The sequence below is a fragment of the Gekko japonicus genome, unplaced genomic scaffold, assembly GCF_001447785.1.
Source record: "Gekko japonicus isolate JY-2015 unplaced genomic scaffold, Gekko_japonicus_V1.1 scaffold2418, whole genome shotgun sequence".
In the NCBI taxonomy this organism is placed as follows: domain Eukaryota; kingdom Metazoa; phylum Chordata; class Lepidosauria; order Squamata; family Gekkonidae; genus Gekko; species Gekko japonicus.
The window spans coordinates 156,150-184,067 of NW_015165315.1; the positions used below are offsets into that span (position 1 = coordinate 156,150).

Genomic DNA, 27,918 nt, shown 5'->3' on the forward strand with positions numbered 1-27,918 from the left:
GATCAGCCTGTGCTGAGGAGGCCCTGCAATATAGAAGAGGCACAGTTACAGTGGACCTTGTTAGTTTGCCCCTCAGAGATGATGGAGGCAAGAGACTACAGTTACAGAACTTGTATTTCACTTTGTTTCTTATCATTACTAAAGGACGAGATAAACAACAGACCATATATTTTACAATATATTTACCCACCAGAATATTACAAAATATATGCTCATCACATTTCCCTTTAATGTCAAACTGATTTTTTTCAGGGAAAGGCCAATAAATTGGAAGAGATTTTAATCTTTCAAAGAGTCTCAAACATGCCTCACTAACTGCTATGAACTGAATATTCTGTAAACTTTACCATAAATGGTTGGGTGCCAGCAAATGCAGCTAACTGTTCTGTCCTTGAGATAATGTAGGTCTGTAAATGACTGGTATTCCTTAAGGAAAACATCTGACTTCCCCGCAAAGGCCCCTTCGTCTTCTGCAAGGGCTTTCCAATCATCAAAAAAGGCATCCATTATTTCATTTTGTTGTAACGCTATTTCAACTCTGTGGTATGGGAAAATTTGAAAAAGAAAAATTAGATGCTACTTCTCAAAGTATAAAATGTACTTATATCAGAAAGTATGTAATTTTCAGTTTCAAAGGAGTGTTGCTTCAACTACTGTGGTGTACATGTCATGTTTCCTGTATGGTTGATAACCAGAGGATTCAACACCAATCTCAGGTATGTATTTGGGAAGAAAAAATATTTATATAATACCTGGTACTGCTTAAAAATCAAGCAAATTTAACAAAATGATGGGATTCAAGACTTTCTGCAATCCTTTTTGTTTGACATCATTATTTGCCACAATTGTGCAAGAGAAACACTAATTTAATTCTACAGAGAGGGGTACAGGGCGCAAGATGGCTTCTATGGCTGTCAAGCCCACCCTGGGCTCCCGGCATAGACCCTCCCGAGGCTGTGATGACTCAGGACGGGGGAGGTCCGACGGCTCTGGAAGATGAGGCCTGTAAAGAAGAGGGGGAGCGTTAGGGTAGGGATGGAGTTTGAAGGCACTCCATAAGTCCCTCTACCTCTGTGCATCGGCTCCCCAGCTTCTCAGCATCCTTCCCGGACTCCTCTCTCTGGCTGCATCAGGTAGTTCTGAGCACGTCCTTCCTCCCTGGCCCCTTCGCTTCCCTCTCCTTTATACCTAGCTCCCTCTCCCAGCACCATCTTCCGTCCCCGCCTCCCTCTCATTCCTCCCAGCCCTACCCCCCCATGATAAGCTCCAAAGCCATCCCCACGGCCTGGGTGTGGTTGGAGCTATGCCATGGTGGTCCTGTCGGCCTGGGGCTGTGCTGCTGGCACCGGTGTGCAGGGTCTCGTGTGTTTGGGCGTTCGGTGTCAGCCTCTCTCTGGCGCTGTCGGCCTCTCCTGCTGCTCCTTGAGGCTCTTCGCTTCACGGTTGGAGTGGTCCGGACTGTCATGCCTTGGCTGCACTGACGGGGTCCGGTGTTGCGAGGTCTTCTCAGTCTGTGGGCCTCTTGGGTGAGTTGGAGGTCGTTGGGGTCCCTGGGTGGTGTGGGGTACGTCCCGGGACCCCGGGACCAGGACAATGGCAAAAGCATGTTATTTTAAAGCCCAGACTTGGAATCTGGGAGTGATGCTCCTTCACCATTGCATATGCACAGCCATTCATTATTTCTTATGCTGTGATTCTTAACCTGGCATTGACAAACAGGGCCTAGAGCTGAGTATTGGTAAAGCCCAGTTTTGTTCATATTCTCTGAATTGTCTTCCTGGGATATTGCCTAAAATCTGGTGTTCAGAAAGACGGCATGTATAAAGGATATGCATTTTTCAGAAACTTCAAAAACTTCAACAGCTGATAAAAGTTAAAATTTTCAGACTACAGCTGCACACTGTTAGGCACATCAAGTAGGAAACTTGGCCCCCAAAATCTGTTGGATTTACTAGGACGTCAGGGGACAATCTCATCAATGGCTTCAGAGAGATGGACACTCCAGTCCTCTACCAGCTCATCTAAGGAGGCACCGGAGGGCATTGGATCCCGCAGAGCATTCTGGAAACCAACTGGATCAATCAATCTCTGCAGGCAAACATAAATCCACTCACTACCTAGACGGGGAAGGGGGTCACCCAGCCGAGCCTTCAAGACCAAGTGGTCTGACCATGGCACCTCCTCCCTTGAGGTCAGATTCACATTCATCCCCATGCCAAAGATCAGATCCAGGATGTGGCCTGCTTGATGTGTGGGGCCTGATACAACTTGGGAAAACCCCAGTGCTGCCATGGAAGACACCAGATCCAGAGTCTGATTGGTGGTGGCAGTTCTGTCCACATGGACGTTGAAGTCCCTAAGAACCAGTAATCTTGGGAACTCCAAAGCCCACTGAGCCACCACCTCCAGCAGGTCCAGCAGGCTGTCTGTCAGTGCGCTAGGCGGTCGGTACACCAAGCAGACAGCCAAGCTTTCCTCAGCATCACACACTAAGCCAACACAATCAATACCTACGATCTTTGGCACGGGGGGTGGCCTGAAGGAGAAACCCTCCCGGATGTGTAAGGCAACCCCTTCCCTTCACCCGAGTTTGTGACTGGTAGAGGACTGAGAGTTCTTGTAGGGCAACAGTCTCATTGTCCTTCACCGAGGTCTCAGTAATGCAAGCCAGGTCATACAAGCTGATAGTCAGCCAAATAGTTAGTCAGCTCTTTAACCTCCCTTTCTCCCACTCTGAGTAGAAACAGAGGCCTTCCTTCTCAATGATTCACCATCACTTGCCTGTGTCTGGGCTCATGAATAGTAAATCAGTCACTGAGGTACATAAAGGGAAGACTGAAGAGGCTTCTGGTGCTGACTAGACAAACTACACAGCTTGCATTCCTCTCAATATACAACTTTTAATGGATACAGCATGATACTTAACCTTAAAGCCACAGAGAGAACAAAGTTTTTCAGCTCTTCTGATGATAAATACTTATTCTTTTCTTCATCTGAAAATTCTCTAGGATAATACTGTGTCCCTTCATTTTTTGGGTAAGCCCTACAGAAATGGACAGACATCATTTAGAAATGGGGGGACCAATCTGTTATGATATAGTCCTATTTCCTTTATACAAATGCTCTGTTTTACATAGTATGCAAAATACCAGGAGCGTGGGAGCCGTCCTGACCTCCTCTGGCAGACTGTTCTACATGGAATGTGTACAGACAGTTGCTGATCTTGCCAATCTGGAGGGTGGCACCTGCAGAAGGCCCTTCTAAGAAGAGCAGTCATGGATGGGTGTAAGTGAAGTTCTGAAATGTTGTAGAACCTCCCTCCCTGCCCCTCTTTTCTTCAAATTTCTCTTTGATCAAAATAAAACTAAACAGAAACAGACCCCAAATTCCTAAAAAGAGGGAAAGAAGTAGATTGTTGGATTTCAGAGATAAATTGGGTAAAGAGGAATTAAGGTAATTTCTCTTAACAATGCTAGGGAGAACTAGATGCAACAGTCATGTTTAGTTAAATTATCTGTGTCATTTCCCCGCTCGTTATCACTGGCTGCCAATGGTGGGGATGGGGGAAACAATACTTTTGAGGAGGAGGGATGGGACTGCCATTTTTGGTAGCAGATTCATTTCCAGTTGTAGCTAGTTCTTCTTTCAAGCAGGGTTGCCAACTCCAGCTTGAGAAATTCCTGGAGGTTTTGTGGTCAGTGCCTGGGGAAGATGGAGTTTGGACAAGGAGGGAGCTCAGCAGGGAGGTGATGTGACTCTTATGTTTTTTTTCCTCCTTGACTGTAGGGAATACCCCACAGTCTGTCCTCTGAAGTTGCCATTTTGTCCAGGGAACTCATCTCTATAGTTTGGAGATCAGTTGTAATTCTAAGAGGAGGACAGGCCTCACCTTGAGGTTTATAACCCAAATTAGAGTGCCCAGGTTGCCAGCTCCATCCCACACTGCCACTCAATAGAGAGGTTGGGGGTAATGAGGACAAAACAGTGTTGTTTAACTCCATTACTTTACTTCTGGGTAAACAGTGTAACTTGATGCTGCAGGAATTTCCCTGATCTCTATGATTTTTATCACAGAGTTTCAGGGAAACCATAGAGTGTTGTGTGACATGGTGACATGACTTCTGGGTATACAGCTGGAAGTGAAGTTCTGGTATTATGCTACATCATTTTATCCAGTCCCCCCACCCCAACCTCCCAGGACTGGCTACCAAATGTAATGCTGTTATTTGCCAAAAATTCCTGGTTTAGGCCACATTTGGTAGAGAAGAATGGGTAATATACAACATATGAAATTGTATTCTTTCCAAGACCCTGACATTGCTTTCAGGGAAGATTTAAAATTCTTAAGTCTGTTTGAATCTTGTGTTATGGAACAGCCATACCTTGGAGACAGTCCTGACTCCTCTGATGAGGAACAGCTGGGTTCTGTATCTACCAGCTATCAGTGAGCTGCAGCTGAGCAACCAGACAGAACTGAACTGAACTGATGATTTATTGATGTAGCCTTTGGCCATAACATCTCAACAAAATCTCCACAACATATAATAGATTCGGAACAAGATTTAAACTATCCATTATGGCAAGATAAGTTTTACAAATTTATAATATGCATATATAAGGTTAAAAGAGATATATGCAAAGTCCTAAAATATAAAACCTGTAATTTAGCTAAAATTCTAATAGATGTACCAAAGGTTAGTTTCATCCTTATGTTTATTGAAAGAAAAAGAAAAATAGCCACCTTATGAGTAACCTCTGGGATAACATCAGCTAGTAAAAAATTTAAACATTCCTCTGCCGAGCCACAAAAATTAATAAGAAATAGGTGCAGCAGTTTCTTGTGAATGTACTTGTAGTGAGGACAGTATAGCAGATAGTGGATAATGTCTTCCACCTGATTTAAGTTGCAGGTGCAGAGGCGCTGATCCACAGGTAACATGGAATCTACCCTGAAGATATGCCGTTGCCAGGGTTTGGGAACGAGCCTGGGTAAATGTCTTTCTCAAGGGGGCATTAGAAAGGTCGGTCAGATATTGTGAGAAAGATTTATGTTTCCTAAACTGGGGGTACCAAAAAGAGAATCTAGATTGGGAGACCTGGCTAGCATTTCATAAGGTTTCTTGACCAAAAATCCAATCTCACATTTTACCTGAATCCCACCACTGTACTTCCTCTAAGGGGGGCAAGGAGTACAAATGCAAAATAGGGGAACAGAATAGAATCATTTTATTGTATGTGGCCATAGGCCTTCACAATATCAAAACTCTCAGATAGAAGGAGTATACCATTCTTCAGTCAATGGTATACAATAGCTGCGCTCCCCTGCTAGAACCTCCAAACAAGCAAAATAGGGGAGAATAATTTGGACCACTTGTTCACCTCCTTGTACTACTGGAAACAGTATTTTACAAGATGGACATCTGGAATATTAACTAGCTGCTTATAATATTTTAACAACTTTAAATGTATTCTTGCTGTGACAGGCAGTCAATTAATTCCACCGGCTTTAAAGGTCTTCTGGGACAAGGTTATTGCTCAGCTTTTATACAGGGTGGAAATCTGGGGGTGGAATGAGAAAATATTTTCCCAGTTAGAAGCCATTTAAAGTTTCTTTTTAAGGAAAATCTTACGTCTTTTGCAGAGAACCCCCATGCCACACTTAAGACTAGAAGTCGGCCTACCATCTGTCACAGCAACCAGACAGGGAATAACTGCTTGCTGTGGACACACAGCCAGGAGGCAGTGAGGTACTGGTTTTATCTCCCAGCCCTGAGCTGACAGTTCAGGGTCAGTCAGCTGACCCATGTCCCCCAGGGCCCCCAGTTCTGCAAGAGCAAAGCTGGCACAGGTGTAGAGTGTATTTACAATCCAGACAAAGGTCGGCCCACCTCCAAACCCAACATTGGCTGCCAGTTGCAGAGGAAGGAGGAACATCACCAGAGGCGACATGAAGCATCTGGTGCAGGTGTGATGTAGGGCTTGGAGTGCATAAAAGTATGGGAGTGGGGGAGGAGCTCTTCAGTGTGGCCAGGGGTCATTTCGTAGAAAAAGAGCTAGGGGGACTCATTAGCATAACTCATTAGCATATGCCACACCCCCTGACATCACCGGAAGTGTGTCCTCCCCACAGCCGGTGGCGACCTCCAGCGGGCACCAGCAGGGAGCTCCAGGCCCCGCCCTCCCGCACCTCACCCGGGGGGATGGCGTCTCCCCGCGTCCCCCCCCCAAATGACCCCTGAGTGTGGCTTCAACATGTTCCCTTAGATGCTGACCTACTGCTGCTGTATCGGTCTTGCTTCTTGGAAACCTGACCTTGGCCTGCTCAGACAACTCTTGTATAATTTACGGACTCTTAAACTCTAGCATCCTGCCTCTGATAACCAGCTCCCGTTATCTGCCTGAGTTAACTCTGCATATGCTGGCACCTGCCTGAAGTAGAACATCTTGACTGAAATAGGTACTTACCATTTTGTCTGAGTACCTGTCTCTTTTTCGTGCGGAACAACCTGAATACCAGTGTCTCTTTCAAGCTGCCGGATTGTGAAGTTTTTATCTTGGTATGCTGTACATTCCACATATCCATATTTATCAGATGAAGCATTTCTGTTGAATAATTTAATTCGAACCCCAAACTCTTTGTGTGGCCGAGAAATCATATATTTAATCTGCAATTTCAGCCAAAATATTTTTTAAATTAAAGTGTTTTCTTGGATCAGTGCCAGTTCTAGATTTTATGGTTTGATATTTGTATAGAGATGTTCTATTGGTTATTGAACATTTCTATATTTTGTTTGTGCATTGCCTTGAGTGTTACAGAAAGATTACAATATTCTCCTAAACAGAGTTATACCCTTCTAAATACACTGATGTCAATGGTTTCTATTCAGAATTTCACTGTAAGAAAATGTTAAATAATAATAGATTTTTAAAGTCAATGTGATTGCATTTTAACTTTGCAAACAGTTCGTGTTCAAAATACTAAGCATTTTGTATGGTAACTAAACCAACCAAATATCTGTGCTGGTATAAGCCCACAGTCATATACAATCTTCACTTCATCAGAGGTCTTTGAGGATTGGTTTGTGAAGTTGTCTGCACTCGTATATAACATCTAGTTATTTCCATTATGTGGAACATCTGAAAATTAATGGGGGCAGGAACCATTTCTTGCATTTCACACACAGTAAAACAATGACTTCTTTAAAGAAAACTTAATTGATTTTGTACATGAACCAAAAGTTTACTACGTAATGACACACAGGCTGACCCTCCCAGGTATGTTTAAATTTTTCAGTCAATATAACTTAGCCAGCAGAATATCGAGAAGATATTTATATCCTAAATACCAGCATTTGAACCTTGGCCTATTTCATACATGCATTCTAATTCATTCCCCCTTACAGTTTATGAAAGGATCTCAGTCATTGGTAGCCAAAGGAATTCATGGAGGTCCCTACTGTTTTAAAAGTAATAATGTTTTTTAATGCAAATAATGTTGATAGGACTGAATAACATGCCTAGAAGCTCTAACCTTTGCTGGTGATTCCTTAACTAACTCTTCTTCAATTTCTTTTTCACTTCCAAGAGAGACCCAAGGTTTGTGCACAGGAGGTTTATAAACATAGTCTTCTTGGATTCCTTCTTTAAATTCTTCTTCTTCCTCTGGCTCTGGAGGCTATGGGGGGAAAATATTTTCAAAGTCCTGTAGTTATAGATATTTACTATATAAAGGTAAATGTTAAAACATGATGTCCTGTATCTAATCATGTTCCAAGGATTTAAATACACTTAATTCTTTGTAAGAGGGGGTGGTGATTTCTATCAGTTCCCCGTCATACTGCAGACCATACCACTGTGCTGTTCCAGGAACAAAATTTTTGGCTAGGAAGGATTTCAGTGAGCTGTAGTGTGAGAGGAAAATTGTGAGAGGGGAACTGGTGGAACTATCTGCCCCCCTTAAGGACTCTGGAGAACTTCTACGAGAGAGTAGACAATACTGAGCTAGATAGACCAAACCTCGTACACCTTACATTTAAAATGCTTTCCTTGGCCTCTTCAGTTGCAATAAGATAAAATACTTGTCCATATTTTAACTCTCTGTCAAAGACTATCAGAAGTTCTTCTCCAGGGTAATCCTGTGTGAATAAAACCAATGGATAAGTCTCAAGAAGACATAGTTACACAATTAGCTACAGTCAACACTAATGCAACACTGATGAATTTGAGAAGTCGTCAACAATGTTTTCTTTTGCCCAGCCTTGTTTCAGAGATTAAGCCCTTCTCTTAGATTTCTTCATGAAATCTCCAGTCCCTTATGGTCACATCCTACAGTACGTTTACCCAGCCATGGCCATTTTACTTCCATTCATGGCCCTTTCTACTCCATGTACTTGCTTGGACCCCACAGAAGAGTTTTCTGTCTGTGAATAACAACTTTCTCACTACCCCACTTTTGCTGCAGCTCCAAATGCCGCCCAAAGTGCTGGTCCTGGGGGAGGGGTTTCCCCCAAGAATAGCATGGGGGAATTATAGATATGCAATGGAAAGGGTATCAACACAAATTCCATTAGCAGAAATATTCCACTGGATCCGGTCAACTGTCAAACAAAGCCACTGTGCTCTGACCTGGATAGCCCAGGCAAGCCTGATCTCGTCAGATCTTGGAAGCTAAGCAGCATTGAGTCTGGCAAGTACCTCGATGGGAGACCTCCTTGAAATACCAGCAGTTGGGAGGCGGGGGCAGGCTTTATTCAACCACCTCTCTGAATATCCTCCAGGCCCCCAATAGGGTCAGTCACCAGAGGTCGCCATGACTTTCAAGTGCACACACAGTCAGTCACCAAAAGTCGCCATGACTTCCAGGTGCACACACACTCACATGCACATGCACGCACACACAAACACAAAAACAAACAAAACAAACAAGAAAGCCACTGTGATGTGGTTAGAGTATCAAACAAAGATCTGGGAGAACCAGATTCAAATAATAGCTCAGCCATAAAATCTTGCTGGGTAAAAATTATGAGTACATATTATGAGTACTGAATTATGCATATATTTATGCATTGCTAACTGAGTACACACACACACACATACATAAAAATCACATACATACTTCTCAGTTTGCAAAAACCGTTTGAACAAAAAGTTCTGAATTATATAACATAAAATATAGGATACAAATATTTCAAATAATTTCAAATAACTGCCTAAATCAATAATACAAAGTAAACAGACATTCAGTCAGTGCATTCTGATTCAATGATCAACCTCCATTTTAGGTGTTAATTCCTATTCTATCTGTCTGCTCACAGCCTTACGTAATGTGTCTTTTACCATGCTATCCTAGCCACTCTTTCTTACCTTTTCATTTTTTTTTGCAATAATCATACAAAAGTCCCTCATATATTTACTCCACTATACTAATGGAGTCTCCCATCTGACATACGTAAAATATTCTCATCAGCACTTTTAGATTGTACATTTTAACCAGAAAGGTCTCAAATGCCATTGCAGGCTGATTCATACAACATGAGGTAGTTAAGATCTGAATCCATACACCTGCCAAAACATCTTTGTATCCATGCCTAGAAGGAGACAACTTACTTGGATTATTTTTTTTATTGGATGGAAATCAGAAATTGCAGCTCTTGTCTTCATATCCTGAATTATATCCTCTTTTTTAACAAGTTTGTAAGGGTTGTCAGCTGTGATATCTATATCAGCACGACAGTTAAATATTTCCTGAGTTTTTTCAGTGAGAACCAGAGGAAAGATTTCTGGGTGGCCTGACAGAGGAAACAGCAAGAATAACAACAAATCTTGTCTTTAAGACTCCCAACATCCTAAAGTAAAATGCTGCTAATATTTTAATGCCAGTACATTGTTGAACAGGTATGATTGGAGTTTTGAACTTGTTACAGGCATTACTAAAATTTAATCTTGTTAGTTATTCTCCCAGTATTATGACCTTGTTACCTCTGTCATGTATTCTTCATGTACACATGATCCTTTATTACTTGATATCAAGAGTCAACTCACAACACAACATATACAAATGCAAAAGGGGCTTATTCAAGACCAGCCTTTCTTGCTAAAAGCCATTGACTTCAATGGACTTAGAAGATATAACTTTGCTTTGGATTACAAAGGCAATTCACACATAAGATCTGGTGCCTCTGTAGCAGTTAATGGACAGCTATTATGGATGAATTTAGTGGATTATGATGTCAGATGATACATCATTTAAGGACAGACATAGTTGTGGATATTATAAAACTATATTACAGTAAATCTAAACTTTGGGAGAGTGATCAGTTTAGGCACATGTGCTTTGGGAACATTTCCCCACCACCACCACCACCTAATCCTTTTTAGAACTGAAGAAATCCTATTTTAATCTTGCTCATCGAGAAATCTAAATCCCTCAGCAAATATCTATCATATAATATGTTATATTTGATAAATCCTACATTTATCCCTTAAGCTTTTGCATTGCTGGTCCTCTACTACACCTGCTCAACTACAGTTGTCCATTAGAAACTATACAAGGATAAGATCTTGCACAAGGGTTACCCTTTTTCTAGGTAAAGCCAATGAATAATTGTCCGATTTTGCTTTTAGGCATTGTTTTCTTGATACTACTCTAATTATCCTTTTAGATTGTACTTTTTATTTGATTTTATTAGACCCTGTTTGTCTCTAATTCAAATTTACTCTCATATGCCATTAATAGTTTTGAATTTATATTGTATATGACTATAATATGGCAATGAGACAGATGTCCTCTACCTGTGCACTTCAAGAGATGAAGACAAATTAACTGTAAAATACTGTTGTTTAAAATAGAAACATGTTAAAAAATTCCACTTTTGGCTCCATGAATCACTGCATCTAATAACAGACTGGCAGGCCCATGTGTGAATTATGAAAGCAGCAAAACCTGGCCACCCGCAGAAAAGTTATGGGTTTCTACTTGTAGGGCAGAACTCCCCAGGTATTCAGAAAAGCATGCCTTTGTAAATTAACTCCCCCTTAAAAGAGAAGATCTAAAGAATGCTGAGATAATGGGAAAAGGGGGGAGAGACTGGGGAGAAATTAGCCTGCTTGAGAACCTAAGGGCTTAAATTTTCAGGAGTGGAATAGGATGTACAAATTTTGTAAACCCCACCCCGAACAAATCCATTGCTGGCTCCATAAGTGAATTCTGACCTAATACTAATATAAAACTGGCTATTCATGGATTCTGCCAGTAGATGCTACTGACTTTACACATAATACCAACTGTTTTATGCTTCCTCAGATCTTACCTCCTGTGTCCCTCCTACTAGAGTTTTGTGTTCATGAATTTCAGGTAATGGATCTGCTCCCCACTAGGTCAGCTTCTGCAGTGCTCCAGAGTGTTTGGTTTTATATAACGTATTTACACAAATGCAAGACTAGGTTTTTTCCATAAGTAAGCCACAAAAAAGATAACCATCTTATATTTGCATACGTTACAGTTACGTCCAATAGTGTGTGTGTGTGCGCACGCAAGCGCATACGCACATAACATTTTTAAGGAGGTCTTATATTCAGGGATATCCTCCTTTCATGTAAATACTGTACCTGACAGTCCTTTTTTGCAGCTAAACGTCAGAATTGTCTCATTTTCTTTTACCTTGTTTATGGTCTTCTGGATTTGCATACCATATACTCTTCAAACCAGAACTTACCCATGCTTGCCATAGACAGGTCAAGTTCTTCATCTTTTTTAGCTGAAATGAGATAAAGCAGATCTAGCATCAGAAGAAGCCTGAAGAATGGACCAAGGGCTCATGCAGTCCAGCAAAATCTTATTTCTCACTGTGACTACCAATCCACCTCTGGAAAGCATGCAATCATGAAGGCAACAGGAATCTGTCTAAATTTAGCCTATTATGCTCCACCCATGCCAATCATGAAAACAGCAAAACCAGGTCTCCCAACAGATGAAGGGAGTCCCCAAATATGCAGAAAAATACGACTTTATTCAGACCGAGGACTGAATATTCCCCAGGAGGTAAGGAATGCCAGAGGGGAACAAGGGGAAGGAAAGAAGGAATGATTCTGCTAGGGCATGTGACCATCAATACATCCTGTTTCAGAAATATCAGTGATTTAACTGTGCATGATATGAAGTCATACTCCTTGCTCTATTCTCAGTATACTGCTGTTTCACCAGTGATACCTCATGCTACCATTTTGAGAGATAATTTTATAAACCTCTAGCATTTCCTCCTTTATTTCTGTCTTGTCTTTAAACTGAAAAGGTTTTTTTTTCTTGAAGTAGAAAATCCCCAGATACTTTAGCTTTGTCTCATGGGGATAGTTTTTCAAACCCTTGATATGTCAGTTACTCCGTTGATGCGATGGGTGATCAGTGATGTGGCCAAACCATAGATTTCTATCAAGGTATATACTGACTGTTTTATAGTTAACAATTTCTCAAATGTCAGTTTGACTTTTTTCCACTACAGCTGCAGACTGAGTTGAAACTTTAAGTGAGCAATCCACAACATTTTCAAAGATTTGTTTTTTTTAAAAAACCCTAAATGCCTGGAATTTTTCAACTAAGTATTGCAGAAAGCAAAAAAGAATGGTATACTTTTCATGAATATGATTCTTTGACATGTAAAACTAGATAAATGATTTCTCCAGTAGTACACTTACCAGAAAGCTTTAGTTTTCCTTTGGCTGATCCTCTTGGTGATCCTTTTGGTGATCCTTTAGGTTTTGGTGATCCTTTAGGTTTTGGTGATCCCTTACCTTTAGGCTTCTTTACTCTACCAGTTGGAGAACGGGACTTACTAGATGTTGGGCTGTCAGCCATTTTTCAGAATTTTTTTTTTGCTGCAAAATGGACATCAGCATGTAGTCAAGAGGACAAATTCATAGGTACAGTTCAATAAGCATTTATAATCCCTATTCTGTATCATACTGGGAGCACAGCGCATGGTTAGTAATAGAAACTCGTTTAATAATCATAAGTGAGACTGAAGCATTTCTAGTCCCAGAGTTGACTCAAGAGATGTTGCTGGTTGGAGTATACCCAAGAATCTCTTGCAAAGTCATAGGATGCTCAGGCACTGTTCCTTACAGTATGTGCAACTGAAAGTCCTTTTATGACTTTGCAGGTGATCCTTGAGCAGGTATTTTGGATTTAAGATGTTCCATTGGCACATCTTAAAACAGAACCACCTTGAGTGAGCTGCTGGCAGAGTTGGTCTTGTTTTGGCTGCTCCCTAAAGTGTTGTTTTTATAGTGTGGGGAGCTTGGAGCAAGAGAAGGAGAACAGAAAGAAGGCTTGCAGCTATACAATTAATTGGGGCAGGGCAGAGTTTCCAAAGAGCAGCATACTAGGGAGATGCTTGCTGGATATATAAACTAAATTAAGTGGCAGAAAGGAGTTTGATTCTGTTTTTAGGAACAAAGCATAAGTACGTACCAGAACTGCATAGTAGGAAACATGAGAGGGGAAAAAGAGAAACAAGTAACTCCAGCACCATCCTGTGGAAATTATTCACATCACAGCAAGTAAAATGGCAACTTTGTAATCTGGGTGTATTTGGGTCTTATTTTTGCCATTTTTTACATAATTTAACACCATATAATTTGAAAAATGGAGTCTTAAACATTGGGTATCTAGTAGTACAGTTAGTCTTCCACAAGTAGCCACAAGTAGATTTGATTTTAACAGTGCAGATTTACTTCACTTCATTTCTACAGGATTCATAGGACTGCACAAGCCTCCTCCTGTTTAGGCAAAGGACATTTATACTTGGTTCAAGATTGCTGCCAATTTCTTTCCTACTGCAGACTCCCATGTTGCAACTGTTCCCAAGGGTCCACTGACCCAAAAGAACTGCATTTTAGGGTACACAGCAGGCTGCAACGAGAAAGAGGTGGTAATAAAGTTCTGTACCACTGATACAGATCTCCTCACAATACAATTCCTTGCCTACCATTGGCTGTCCAGGCTAGATATGTAGCACATTATGGGAGCTGCAGGGTGACAGTGGGGTGGGGGAGGGGAGTTCAAAGTTTTGTTTTTTGTAGTTTATTATATTGTATGTCTAGATAATACATGTAAAATATATACTGTTTCTTTTAGTTCACAAACCATTTAATTTCTTAGATTGTGATACCCTTGAGAGCAGAAGTATTTACAATAGAAGAACTATTGTAAGGCATTCTGAGTCTGTGCAGTCATGAGGGACAAAATCATAATGTAATAATTAAAAATTAAACAATAGACCAACTGTATGACAAGGTTGAATCATTTTAAATTAAGGTGATTTACAGTGCAACCCTTAACAGTTATACTATCTAAATCCATTACTTAAATTGATTTAGAGAGTTGTAATTCTGTTCAGGATTGCAATCACCAAGAAAAAACTCTCCTATTTGACCTTTAAAAAATAGCATAATAATTACTAGATCCACCCATTAAAATGTAGTTTTATAACTAAGTAGAGCTTTTATGCCCCTGGAAAATATAACTGTAAATTATTTCTTAAATATCTGGCATTTTTGCTATTTCAGAAAATAGTGCATGTCATGGCTTATTATTTAACAGATAACATACTCTTTGTCTTCTATCAAACTGCACTAAGATAATAACTAGAGATTAACTTCACCCACAAAACAATTCATAAACTCTATTTCAGAATATGGATCTATATTTGCTCTTCTCCTCTCTGTACATCTGCAAGAACAGGCCCCATACAGGCCCCAAAGAGCACTTCGGTCGGGGTCACAGCACCGTTTAGTGACCCCGGGCCCTAAAGAGGCCAGGCTAGCTACCACGAGGGCCAGGTCCTTTTCAGTGGCGGCCCCTATCTGGTGGAATGAGCTCCCAGAGGAGATCAGGGCTCTGCAGGACCTTTTACAGTTCCGCAGAGCCTGTAAGACGGAGCTCTTCCGCCAGGCTTTTGAGTAGGGGCCGCCGCCGCCACTACCACCACCACATATATGTGGAGCAGGACTGACGGGGTAGGCTAATGAGAAATCGGAACATCATGGCTCATGCTGTCCCCCTTTTTCTGATTTCGATCTTGGACATCTTCCTGACGTGTAATGGAGAGTGTGGAAGTCTAGTCCTCCATGTATCTTGTGAGTTGTGAATTGTTTTTAACTTCTGTGGTTTTAATGTATCTGTTTTATAGCACTTTGTGCCCTGTAAGCCGCCCTGAGCCTGCGTGCGGGGGGCGGGATAGAAATGGAATGAAATAAACAAACAAACAGAAAAACAAACAAACAGGAAATAAGACAATTACTGGTAGATGAAGTGCGCAGAATTTCCAAATATGAAGGCTAGTCGTTATAGGGAATATAAGTGATTTCCTTCCCCATGGAATAAAACATATATTTGGTTGGTAGTCATGTGCATTTATTATCTGAAAACTGAGCTGAATGCAGAACTCTGATAGTTAAAAAGCATAAAATATAAGTCTGTATCATACTCCTGTGTGAGAATTCAAAATAGATTACAATGACATTTTTTTCAATTAATGTTAAAATTATGCCTATGAATGCTTAAAAACTGGAGCGGTGAGATGAAAATGGAACTAGGAACTATTAAATGACTCTTTTTCATTTGTCAATCACAGCAAGCCTGTCTGTTCAACCTTTTGTCATTTTATCAAGTGAACTCGATTTGGAAAAAGTTGTGCCATCTAACACAAAGGGTGCCTGATGGTTCAAAACATTGAATGGATGAATATTAGAGTTCTTTTACATTCATTTTGGAAACACTGTCATTCATTTCTTCAGCAAGACAACGAAATAACCACAGATTGGAAAATATTATGCAGCTCTCCCAAATCAGCCAAACACTGAGTCACTTGAAGAAAGGAAACCTTAAATTTCAGAGATTAATCACAGGACTATTTTTAGGAAAGTAATTTATATGGGAAGGCAGAAGGTTCCTAAAGGCAGCTATTTATCAAATTAATCTTTCTCAATCTATTTAAAATATTACCCCAGGTAACTTCATTGTTGGTGTTCCTGTAAATATCTAAAAAGTATGCAGACCAGTGCAGTATATGAAAAATGACTTTGGGGGAGATTGACATGCTAAGCAATGGGATAGAGCCATGATCCATTAGAAATAGTGGAATGTGCAGAATTCAGTACCTTTTTGTACAAATAGGATATTCCCATGGATTAGGTAGAATAAAAAAATACAAACTTGAAACCAGGTTTCTATGTGTAAAGCATGTACATCATTTTAATATTAAACAAAATTATTTCTAATTATTAAAAACCTTAATGAAGGTAGAAGAGGAAAGTGTGAGACAAAGACTAAGATGAAAGAAACTGTGTAATATTCATCCATACCACTACAGTTAGTGTTAGAGGCTACAAGTATAGTTAGTGTGTGTTATACATAGATGCATGTTCAGATGACATGCCTTTGGCATCTGCTTGTCCAGTTTATGTGGATACCTTTCAGCTAGTGGCACCTGAGTATGTGAAAAGGACCCTTGGAGAGGTGAGGCCTACAACCTGTGTCCTTGACCCTTGCCAGCTGATAAATGCTGCCAGAGGGATGCTTGCAGAGTGGGTAATGGGAGTGGTAAATGCTTCCTCAAGAGCAGGAGTTGTGTCAAGGAGTGCTCAAGGAGGCAATGATTAGACCTGTTCTGGGGGGGGGGGAACCCTCCCTGAGCCCAACTGTATTGGAAAACCTCTGGCTAGTCTCCAGTCTTCCATTCTTGGGTAAGGTGCTAGAGTGAATGGTTGTTTCTCAGCTCCAAGGAAGAGACTGATTTTCTGTGTCCATTTCATTCTAGTTTTAGGCCAGAATTTGGAAGACTGCTCTGGTCACTTTGGCTGATGACCTCTACTGAAAACTAAACAGGCAGTGTAACCCTGCTAGTACTGCTGGATCTCTCAGCAGCCTTCAGTACCATCAAAACATGGTCTCCTGAGCCACTTCTCAGTGCTGGGACTCAGGGACACTGTCTCACAGTGGTTTGAGTCCTATCTGGGAGGCTGGTCCCAGAAGGGATTCCTGCTCTGCCCCATGGCTGTAGGCCTGTGGGCTTTCACAGGGCTCAGTCTTATCCTCCATGCTGTTTAGCATCTACATGAAGCCACTGGAAGAGGTCATCAGAAGGTCTGGGCTGCAATGTCACCAGTATGTGGATGATACCCAGTTCTACCTTTCTTTTCCACCAAATTCCAAGGAAGATGTTGACATTCTAAACTGGTGCTTGGAGTCAGTAATGGGCTGAATGACAGTGAACAAGCTGAAACTTAATGCTGACAAGACAGAGGTTAGCAGAAAGGTAACCAAGGAATTGCCATCTTCCCTTTGGATAAGGGTATACTCCCTTTGAAAAGTCAGGTTCACAGTATGGGAGGGCTGCTTAATGCAGCAGTCACCTTACAAAATTAGGTGGCTGCTGTGGTTTGGAGTGCTTCTCCCCAGCTTCAGCTGGTACACCAGCTGTGCCCATTCCTGGCTCGGTTTGATCTAGCCTACAGTGCCTTAGTCACATCTATACTGGACTATTGCAATGAGCTCTACTTGTGGCTGCCCTTGAAGAGTCTTTGGAGGCTGCAGCTAGATCAGAATGCTGCAGTTAGACTGCTGGTTGGGGCTAATTACCAGGATCATGCAACCCCAGTTCTACAGCAATTACACTGGCTTCCAGTCCACTTCTGAGTCCAATTCAAGGTATTGGTTTTGACCTTTAAAGCCCTACATGGCTTGAGATTGGGGTATCTGAATGGCTATCTTCTCCCATATGTTCCTGATTGGGAACTAAGATCACAGGTAGAGGCCCTCTTGTTTGTCCCCAAAGAAGCTCATCTGGTGGGTACACAAGAGGACCTTTTCAGTGGCAGCCCCAGGATTATTGAACAATCTCACTAGTGAAGTATGCCTGGCCATCTCACTCTTGATCTTTAGGAGGCAGCTGAAAACAGTTTTATTAATGACAGCCTTTGATTAGTTCTTCTGCTGACTGGCAGTTTTAAATTACTGATTTTAACTGGTAGCTCTTATGTATTTAACAGTATTTTATTATTATTTACACTGTTAGCTACCTTGAGTTCCTATAAGGTAGAAAGGCAGCTGATAAATACTTTAAATAAATGAATAGTACAAGTACTGATTTTAGAACAAATCAGGACCATATAGACTGTTTGTGATAGTACAAATCAAACCCAAATATGCCAAATGTAGATGCTTAAGAGTATCTTTTCGCCCATTAAAAACCCACAAAACAAGCTTCTCTAAAGTTAAATCAAAGCCTCAGATCATCAGGATATATTCAGAACATATTTTCAGTGCTAGAATTCAGTCCTGCAACTGGAGAAGAAATTGTATGGCTGCACGCACTTCTGTGCATATACAGAAAGCCATACACTTCACTGAGTAATCACAACCAACAAATGTACAACAATGACTACAGAAAAATGTCCAGCTCAGAGGGTGGCTTCTGCAAGGTCTTGCCACTCTGTTTATTACCCTGAGCCACTGGCAGAGGTAGGATTTACTGGCATATGAATAAGTTATCTGCACATTTTGAAACAAACATGAGTTATGCAAGCATGCAGTGATTTCAATATACATCCTTGAATAGGAGACATTACTGATGGATTGTGTCCAGGTCTCCTAATGGTCAGTTTCATATTCCTCCAATCCAATGATGGATGTTTCAGCCATTTAAAAATATCCCATTCAGTACTAAATATTGTTTGGTTCATTTTTTGTCCCTCTCATCCCTCCTGTTCCCTGTCAATGTACCATATTTTACAGTGGGGGTATGTTTAACACCCAGTTGCACTGTACTATGCTGTTTGAATATAAACATTTTTAAACTTTTTAAAACTTTCCATAAAAAGTGGCACACTCTCTTTACCACTTTATTTTCCATATTTGTAAATTTAGCCAGCCCATGATTCTAGAATAATAAAATAATGTTTAAAACTGACAATGTATTTGCTAAACAACAAACATCTGTTACCTTGGTATTTGAAATTTTTTTCATTATCTTGGGCCGTAAAGTAACAAATCCAATCTAAGAGCAGGATGTTCTTCTAATTATCTAATGGGCTGAAGCACTGAGCATTATGAAACTCAGCTACCCAGTTGCTAGGTGCTCAAGAGGGGGAAAGTTAATTAGTTATCAGCAAAGACATGAATGCTGTCTATGGTAAGAAGGAAGAATGATTAATTGGTGACTAGAGTGAACTATTTAAATGTCATGTTTGTGTGCAGTTCTCATTAAAGACTAATTTATTTTAGTACAAAAGGACTGAATCATCAGAATACACAGGTGTAGAACATAAAGGTATTTTTAAAAGACATACTTAACCCCCAAAGAAGGAAAGTCGAAAGAGGTTCATGGAAAAAAACACATCGGTCTTTGAAGAGTCATGCTTCTTTTGGAAGAAAAACTGCCTCCTGTTGTTAACCGCTAATATCTAAAAAGATCAAGTCTGTGCTTGAATAATTGTTTCAGCTGAAATTTTGAAATCTCTGTGGTCAGAAAGAGACATTTCTATGAAGCTTCTGCACTGTTCATACAAGACAATAATTCTGAAAGCCTGCAAACTGGCAAATTTTATAATCAAGTTGCATAAGTATCAATAGCCATAATCAGATTAGGTATTTTGATTAATGGCTATCATAGGTAGAATTGGATAAACTCAGGAGAACCATGATTAGAATTTTAGAAGAGTGAAAAGTTACATAGCAGTTGAGGTGGAGTAAGGTGGGGGTAAGGGATGGCCAGTGGAAAGTTAGCAACTGGAACTGAAACTGGGCTGAACTTTTGGAAGTTGGGGGCTATTATGCAAGGGTCTAGGTGAGATAGAATCAGAAGTTGCTTTATAAACTTAGGCGGCTCAGTCAGTTGAGTGGAAAATGGTTGAGGCCCACCCCACCTAGGAAGATTATATGAAAACAGAAAATGTAAGAACAGTTGATATTTCTACTACTATGATCATTTGTGAATGAAAATGAGTATTATTAATATTTAAAATTCACAGACAACAAAACCTGATAACATTTTCTAAATTTCAGGCATGAGCTGTTGTATTTGGTTGTCTATATACTAAGAGTGATAACAATATCCACATTTAGTTCATATATTCAAGATTGGGTATGTTAGGAACTACATGCATTCAGGGATGGTCTTACCTAAAGAGCACCCAGGACAGCTGCCCCAGGCCTTGGGCTGGGCAGAACCTCAAGTGCCCACTTCCCTGCCCCACCCTGAAGGGGGAGGTAAGAACAGGGAGAGCAGGTTCCCACTGCTACATGTACCTGCCCCCTCCAGGGCTTGGGCAGGTACTTAGAGGTGGCACGGCATGTACCTCCCTTCAGAAGCTGGCACAGTGGTGGCAGTACACCCCTGCCCCCGTGGCTGCACTTTGCTTGGTCCTGGGGTGGCCAAGTGGGTGGGCAGCAGCAGGAAGGGGAAGTGTGATTCTGGGTTTTTGCTCAGGGCCCTGGGGTCACTAAGTTGCCCTGGATACGGTTATCATTTAAAAATTAAGATACTTTACCATGGTTTGTGCTGAAAAGAGAACGCAGTATAATAAGAGCCAGAAGAATGTAGTGGGTAGAGTACTGAGACCAGGCCTTGGGACACTTGGGTCCAAATCCCCACTCAGCCATGAAGCTCATATTTTGTCCTAACCTACCTCACTGGGCTGTTCTATAGATAAAATGGAAGAGGAAAGAACCAAGAATCCCCACCCTTAGCTCATCAAAAGAAGACTGAGATACAGATGTGAAAGATAGACTCTGCACTGAATTCCACAGGGCCAGGTGTCCTGATTATGAAACTCAGTATGTAATTTGACTGGTTAGTCTCCATCCCTGCATACAGTTATAAATGTAGCAGCACTCTTAAAGGTAATGAATTTACATGAATCTAACTGTATGTATGATTATAAAATCTTAATTTGTAGCACTGCACCATGATATATATTGAGAACACAGACACCAGATCTGAAGATAAGAGTTGCCTGCACTGAAATGAAAACTTCTTGGTATTCTCCTGGTCTATGTCATTCAGGTAGTAGAAAAGATAAGACACAAGGGTGTAAATATCTTCTTTTAATATAAGTGGCAGTTGCATTACTAGGGTCGCCAGCTCTGGGTTGGGAAATACCTGGAGATTTGGGGGGATGGAGCCTGGGGAGGGCAGGGCTTAGAGAGGGGAGGGACCTCAGCAGAATATAATGCCATAGGGTCCACCCTCCAATGCAGCCATTTTCTCCAGGAGAACAGATCTTGGTCATGTGCAGATCAATTATAATATTGGGAGATCTCCAGGTGCCACTTGGAGATTGGCAACCCTATGCATTACCTTCTAAGACTAGTTATCTCCTCCAGCATTTTCCAAGTTTTTCTAAGAAGAAATTATATGGATTTAGATGCCTTCGGCACAGGTTATTTGCCCCAAGTAAAATGCTTTTGGGAAGCAGGTTTTAGTCCTGCTTCCCCACAATATCATGGTGCATCTCTGTACCTCCTTCAAATTTTCTGGCCTACATGGCAACCATTCTCCCTGATCTAGTCCCCATGGCAGCTATGTCTCCCCCTCACCAAAAGGGGCTTTCTTATATATATAATCAGCATAAGAATATCATTATATCTACACTAGGAAAAAGGCTGTTGTGGAAATAAATGCAATGGCCTCTAGAAAGAGGCTCTGGGCGGATGCCCCGGCATTGGACACTCAGTGTCAATTTGCTGTGGCAACCTCAGCAGGGTATAATGACACTGAGTTTACCATTTTCTCCAGAGGAAGTGATCTCTGCTACCTAAAGAACAGTTGTAATTTTGAGTGATCTCCAGCCCTCACCTGGAGATTGGCAATGATGGTTCCCCAGAAGGGAATAGTTGGTTTGGAGGGTGGAATCTACCTGTCCGAGGTCCTACGCCTCCTGAAACCTCACCCTCTCCAGGCTCCATCCCTCACATCTCCAGGAATTTCCCACCTGGAGTTGGCAACCCTTTCTCCTTCCCAGCCAATCATCAACCTATCTTTACTTCCCCCTCACTCTTCAGCTTTCCACCCCACACACCTGCAGCCTCTCCCATGCTCTGAAGCCCTGACTGCTACATCACATTGGCTGTCATACGGGGGCCACCTCAGCAGCATATAAGGATACAGAGCCCACCATTTTCTCCAGGGGAAACTGATCTCTGCCATTTGGAAAGCAGTTGTAATTCTGAGTGATCTCCAGCCCTCACCTGGAGATTGGACACATTTTACCTCAGAAGAGCAAACTGTTTAGAATGTTAGAGGCAAAAGCCAATTAAGTCGCATGTGCGAATGACCTCTGTGTTCCGAGGCAAAGGTCAATGAGGCTGCATATGCAAATAACCTCTGTGTTCTGACTGGCTATGGGGGGGAGAGGAACAGCAAACTGTTTAGGATGCTGGAGGTGAGACTCAAGCAATGCAGCCAGTGGATAAGGACAGATTCTGAGTGACACACCAGGGCGCCAACCAATTCCGGAGTGCGTGGAATGTTCTAGAGAAGTGCCACCACCATTTGGCTTTTATTTATAAGGGAGATACGTTGTCGCAATGGGTATGGCAGGTTCTCCGAATTCCCAGCTTTCATTTAAAAAGAGTAAGTCCTTAGCCCTCTCCCTTTCACAAGGGAAGAGGCTACAGCCTTTTTAAAAAGGGTTAAGGGAAGGGGATGGAGAAGAAGAGTAGCTCAGCCCCCTTCCAGCCTGTGTCCCATCCCGAAGGTAGTAGGTTGCGGAGCTAGGATACAGATCAGCAATGCTGTTGTTGTTAGACCTGTTAGCAGCATTCGACATGGTCGACCATCAGCTACTGATCCACCACCTCACCATTGGAATCCAGGGACTGGCCATGCAATGGCTTGCTTCCTTTCTCCAAGGTCAGGGACAAAGGGTGGCACTGGGGGAACAACTGTCCCAGAGACACCCACTGGACTGTGGAGTGCCTCAAGGGGCAGTGTTATCTCCGATGCTCTTTAATATCTATATGCGCCCCCTTGCCCAGATTGCCCAGAGGCATGGGCTGAGATGTCACCAGTATGTGATTGACACCTAGCTCTATCTGTTGTTGGGCGATCAGTCCAAACTGGAAGACCTAGATCAGGCATTACAAGCCATGGCTGGTTGGCTCAGACTGAGCCAGCTGAAATTGAATCCGACAACGACAGAGGACCTGTGCCTGAGCTGGGGCAGCCCAGGGGTAGAGATCCCACTTCCGACCTTTGATGGGGTTCCTTTGGTGCCAGCGCCAGAGGTAAGGAGTCTGGGAGTGCTCCTGGATGCCTCCTTAACAATGGAGGCCCGGGTAGCAGCCACTGCCAAGTCGGCCTTTTATCATCTATGGTTGATCAGGCAATTGGCTCCCTTCCTTGAATGCAATGACTTGGCAACAGTGATCCATGCAATGGTCACCTTGAGGTTGGGCTACTGTAATGCTCTCTACATGGGGCTGCCCTTGTCCCAAATCCAGAGGCTGCAGCTGGTGCAAAATGCCACGGCCAGGCTGTTGATGAAACTCCTAAAGGCACTGGACTGGCTGCCAACAGCATACTGAATTCATTTCTAGGTGCTGATCTTGACCTTTAAAGCCCTTTATGGTCAGAGGCCTACATACCTGAAGGACCACCTTTCCCCATATGTTCCCCAGAGAGCACTGCTCTGGGGCCCAGAACCAGCTGGTCCTCCAGAGTTATAAGGAGGCCAGGTTGGTGACAACCAGGGCCAGGGCTTTCTTGGTGGCGGCTCCGCTCTGGTGGAACAAGGTCCCAGTAGAGATCAGGGCCCTGCAGAACCTTTTACAGTTCCGCAGGGCCTGTAAAATGGAGCTCTTCCACCAGGCCTTTGAAGCTGTCACCACCGCTAAATATTACTAACAGTTAACAGCAGCAAGATAGAGAGCCCTGTGTCCCTGGAAGTTTTAACAATGGCCTGTGTTAATCGCCTGAATGACATCTGAAGAAGATCTAAAAGCTGATCATTTGAAGAGAGAACTGAGTACGGCAGCCATTGTGGAAGTAATGACAATCAGGAATAATAATACTAGCACTCATTATGTCACCAATTGGTTGTTGTACTGTTTTAAGTGTTTTAATTGTTTTTACTGTAATTTATGTGCTGTTTTATGTAAGCCACCCTGAGCCTGCCTCAGCTGGGAGGGCGGGGTAGAAATCTAATAAATAAATAAATGAAAGTTGGGAATTCAGAGAATGTGCTATACTTATAGTTACAATGGTATATTGATGTAATGATATCCTAGTGCTGATTTACAAAACAACAACGACCCCACCTTGCAAAAGCCCTAGTGGCCCAAGAAAGAGGGTCGGCTGCTGCTTGAGGGACTGGGGCAAGGGAACTGCAGGAAAACCTCATTTGCAGCCACAAGAGCAATGAGAAAGCCACAAAATTCTGTCCCCCTTGCACTGCATATCTGCCTTTTAGTTGTCATATAGATAAAAGAGATATTAAGGGATTTTTTTTTTTTACTCAGAAGCAGAACAATTCTGTCTTATTTTCTTGTTTGTGGCTGTAGTTCTATATTTTTTTTTAAAAAAAAATGCACATCTCATTTCTTCATGCAATGTGCTTGCACTTATCCTATATCTCTAGTTTAATAAGTTTACTTATGATATTGTTATATTATTTTGAGTATTCCTTTCCCTGACTATATACTCTTTCCTTTCTTTTTTCTTTATGCCTCCCCTCCCCAACCATTTTAACGGCATTTTGTTTGGATGCTGAGCACTATCCGGTTGATGCTGTAGTGAAAAGTCTGGGAAGCACTGCTCCTAAAAGACACTGTTTGGATTTTGTACAAAATTCCTCCGTGTATATATTGCCATCCTTGCTGACTTTATCAGCACAGAGAAGATCAGCACAATTGTCCTTGGCCTGCAGATTCAAATATGCAGAATCAATTAGCCTGAACCCAGACAAAACCTCTGTGCAGATGTGTGGTTATTGTTCATGCAATACATGAAGTGGACACAGGTTCAGAGCATGGCAAATGCTTTTCATGTATGAGATCACAGAATAAATTGTTCTCCTAGCATCTCCACTTTAAAGGGTCTCAGATGGTAACACCAAGAAAGGCTTTTGCCCAGGACTGGGGCCACTCAAAGTTGATAATATTGGGCCAGATATACCTATCTAGTATATTTTTATCCCACCTTTCCTTCAAGGAGCTCAGGGCAGTATACATGTTTATATATTTATTAAAATATTTGTAACCTACCTTTTTTCTTGGCTCAAGTCATCTGACAGGTAAACATTAACACACTACTGATTAAAGCCAAACAAAATAAAACTCCTAAATAGCTCCCTCTCTGCCACTAAAAGATGCCTACTGTTCGTGCCCCATCAAAAACCTTGGCAAACAAACAAGTCTTGCAGCACCTCTGGAAGAACAAGGAGAGCTCCCATTCCACAGAGTAGGAACCAACAACGGAAACAGCCCTGGCTTTGGTTGATGCCAGGTGGGTCACCCTGCGTTGAGGAACAGCCAGAATGTGGCAGCCTGAAGACAGAAGGAGCTGCTGCACAAGGACATTTGGGGAGGAGATTGTTCTTCAGATATGGGGGCACCAGGCTGTGAAAAGTTTTAAAAATCAGATACAACTGGAGGCTTGGATAACAAAATATCCAACCCGAACACCAGTGCTCCAGACAATCTCATTACCATCATATAAATATTTAAAAGTTCAAAGGCCGCTGATCAATCTAAAAGTATCAACAGGGATGGCTATCCTGTCTATCTTTAAATGAAACTCATCAACTAGTTTGACTTGGTTCCAAACCCAAGCTTGAAACCAGACTGAAATGGGTCAAATGTCTTCCACACAGGGGTGGGCTTGTGTAGCTGCTGCAGCAACTGCTGAGGCAATACAGCTTCCATATGGTAGGTTTTCTCTGCCTTTCCCCTGCCCCAGTTCCCACAGTGGCCATTCCCCCATTACTATTGGGGGGATTTGTTCTTTTTTAAAAACCCAGCAATTTCCATACCATTACAGTGTCATAACATTATATAACAATCTGTCTATTAATATAATAACTGTGTATCATCCAAGTGTAACTGGTTCATGGCAACCTCAAGGCCATGAGATTTTCAAAGCAAGAGATGAACCGAGGTGGTTTGCCTTTTGCTGCATAGCAATCCCTGTCTTCCTTGGTGGTCTCCCATCCAAGTACTGACTGTGGCTGATCCTGCTTATATTTCAAGCCCTGAAGATTGAGCTAGTAAAAAATATTGGTTCTCTACATTCCCAGCTTTCTTTAAAAATAAAAATAAAAAAATCTCGGTCCTCTTTCATTGCAGAGATGTAAAAGGGAAAGCATATCTTTGCAACAAAAGGGACTACAGCTGGGGTCACCAGTGTGGTGGCCATGAGCACCATGGTACTTGCCAACACCTTTTCTCACACCCATCAAATGTTTTTTAGAAAGTGCGCAAGGCTAGGTGGGGCTTTTGCCCAATATGACTTCTGATTGGCCACTGGAGATTTGATTGTCTGTGCAGATTTTTTTTAAAGGTTGATTTGGCAGAAGCTGCCATCACAGCACAAGGATCTTCACTATGTAACTCAAGGTCAGCAGTGGCAGCCATTTTGTGGCTAGCTCCACCGTTTGTGGCAGCCATTTTGTTGGCTGTGCCCACCAAGCTGTGTCAGAATTCCAAAGGTGCTCAAAAAGGCTGGGGATCCCTGGATTAGAGACTTTTAAAAAAAGAAATGAAAGCTTGAAATTCAGAGAAATTGAGAGACAAATCATTATAACACTATAGCAATATGACAGTCACTGATTCAAAAATAAAACAAAAAAAAAGACAAGCAATGGCCATGGTGGGGGACTTGGGCAAGAAAAATGGTGCTGATGTGGATAGGACCAGGACTGTAATGTCCACATGGGCACTATCCTGGCTTTTCTGTAATCTTTCTGAAAACATAACCGCAAATCAAGTTTTGGAAATATGGGGAAAACCTGGCAGATGCATGGAAATATCAAGATGCTTACAGGGAAGCAGGAGAAAAAACAGCTTTCCAGCAGCATCCAAGCCAGAACAAATAACCAATGTGCAAGTCACCATAGCTATCTCATCCTCATTTTATCCTCACAACAACCTCATCAGTTAGGTTAGGCTGTTTGTCTCAAGGGCACCCAGTGAGCTTCATGGCATTAGTGGATGTCCCAGGTCCTAACCCAACATTCCGCTACACCACACTACTCTGGCTAGATATTGATGAGTTCTCATTCTAAAGCAGCACTTTATGTCCTCCTCTTCATGTGGTGGTGGAGGTGGAAGGTACCTTCAAGTCACAGCTGACATGGCAACCCCATAGCGTTTTCAAGGCAAGAGATGTTCAGAGGTGGCTCTCCATTGCCTGTCTTGGGGTCAGGACCCTTTGAGGTCTCCCATCCAGATGCTAGCCAGGGCTGACCCTGCTTAGCTTCCGAGATCGGATGAGATTGGGCTGGCCTGGGCTATCTAGGTCAGGGTCCTCTTATCGCAGCCTACAAAAGTTTGTCCTAAGTTCAACTTGGTATACAGAACTCAGTACCGGACCTGAGGGAGCCTGGAAGAAATCACTGGCTTCCCATCAGTAGGGAGACTTCTTGTGATGGGGCATGATCTAAAGGTTGCACAGAACGAGGAAAGCGCCTTTGCAAGGAAGGACACGGGGATTCTTCTGAGCGATGCACACTCCGGGCTGAGAGCTCCCGCGTGGTTATTGACTCCACGGACTGCTTTGGATGCCCCACCGTAGCTCGTCTGGCGCGCATAGCTACGCTGTACTCCTATTCCTCCCTCTCCCGGGGATCGCTGCTTACCTGCCTTCAAGTAGCTCTCTCCACTCTATCGCTAGACTGTCCAGTCGTAATGTTGTCGATCCACTTCAG

The 27,918-nt window shown here is 42.2% G+C and overlaps 1 protein-coding gene across 1 annotated transcript in view; it reads right to left on the reverse strand.

The window, feature by feature from the left end:
- WDR63 (WD repeat domain 63) overlaps positions 1 to 27,918 on the reverse strand; it is a 52,930-nt gene extending 25,012 nt beyond the window's left edge. Inside the window, exons 1-9 of the mRNA XM_015410497.1 lie at positions 27,850 to 27,918; positions 12,691 to 12,870; positions 11,715 to 11,756; positions 9,607 to 9,788; positions 8,031 to 8,135; positions 7,532 to 7,675; positions 6,466 to 6,665; positions 2,927 to 3,043; positions 348 to 538 (exon numbers count right to left, since the gene is read on the reverse strand). Coding sequence (XP_015265983.1) covers positions 348 to 538; positions 2,927 to 3,043; positions 6,466 to 6,665; positions 7,532 to 7,675; positions 8,031 to 8,135; positions 9,607 to 9,788; positions 11,715 to 11,756; positions 12,691 to 12,850 — 1,141 coding nt within the window. The 5' untranslated portion in view covers positions 12,851 to 12,870; positions 27,850 to 27,918. The remainder of the gene's footprint in view (positions 1 to 347; positions 539 to 2,926; positions 3,044 to 6,465; positions 6,666 to 7,531; positions 7,676 to 8,030; positions 8,136 to 9,606; positions 9,789 to 11,714; positions 11,757 to 12,690; positions 12,871 to 27,849) is intronic.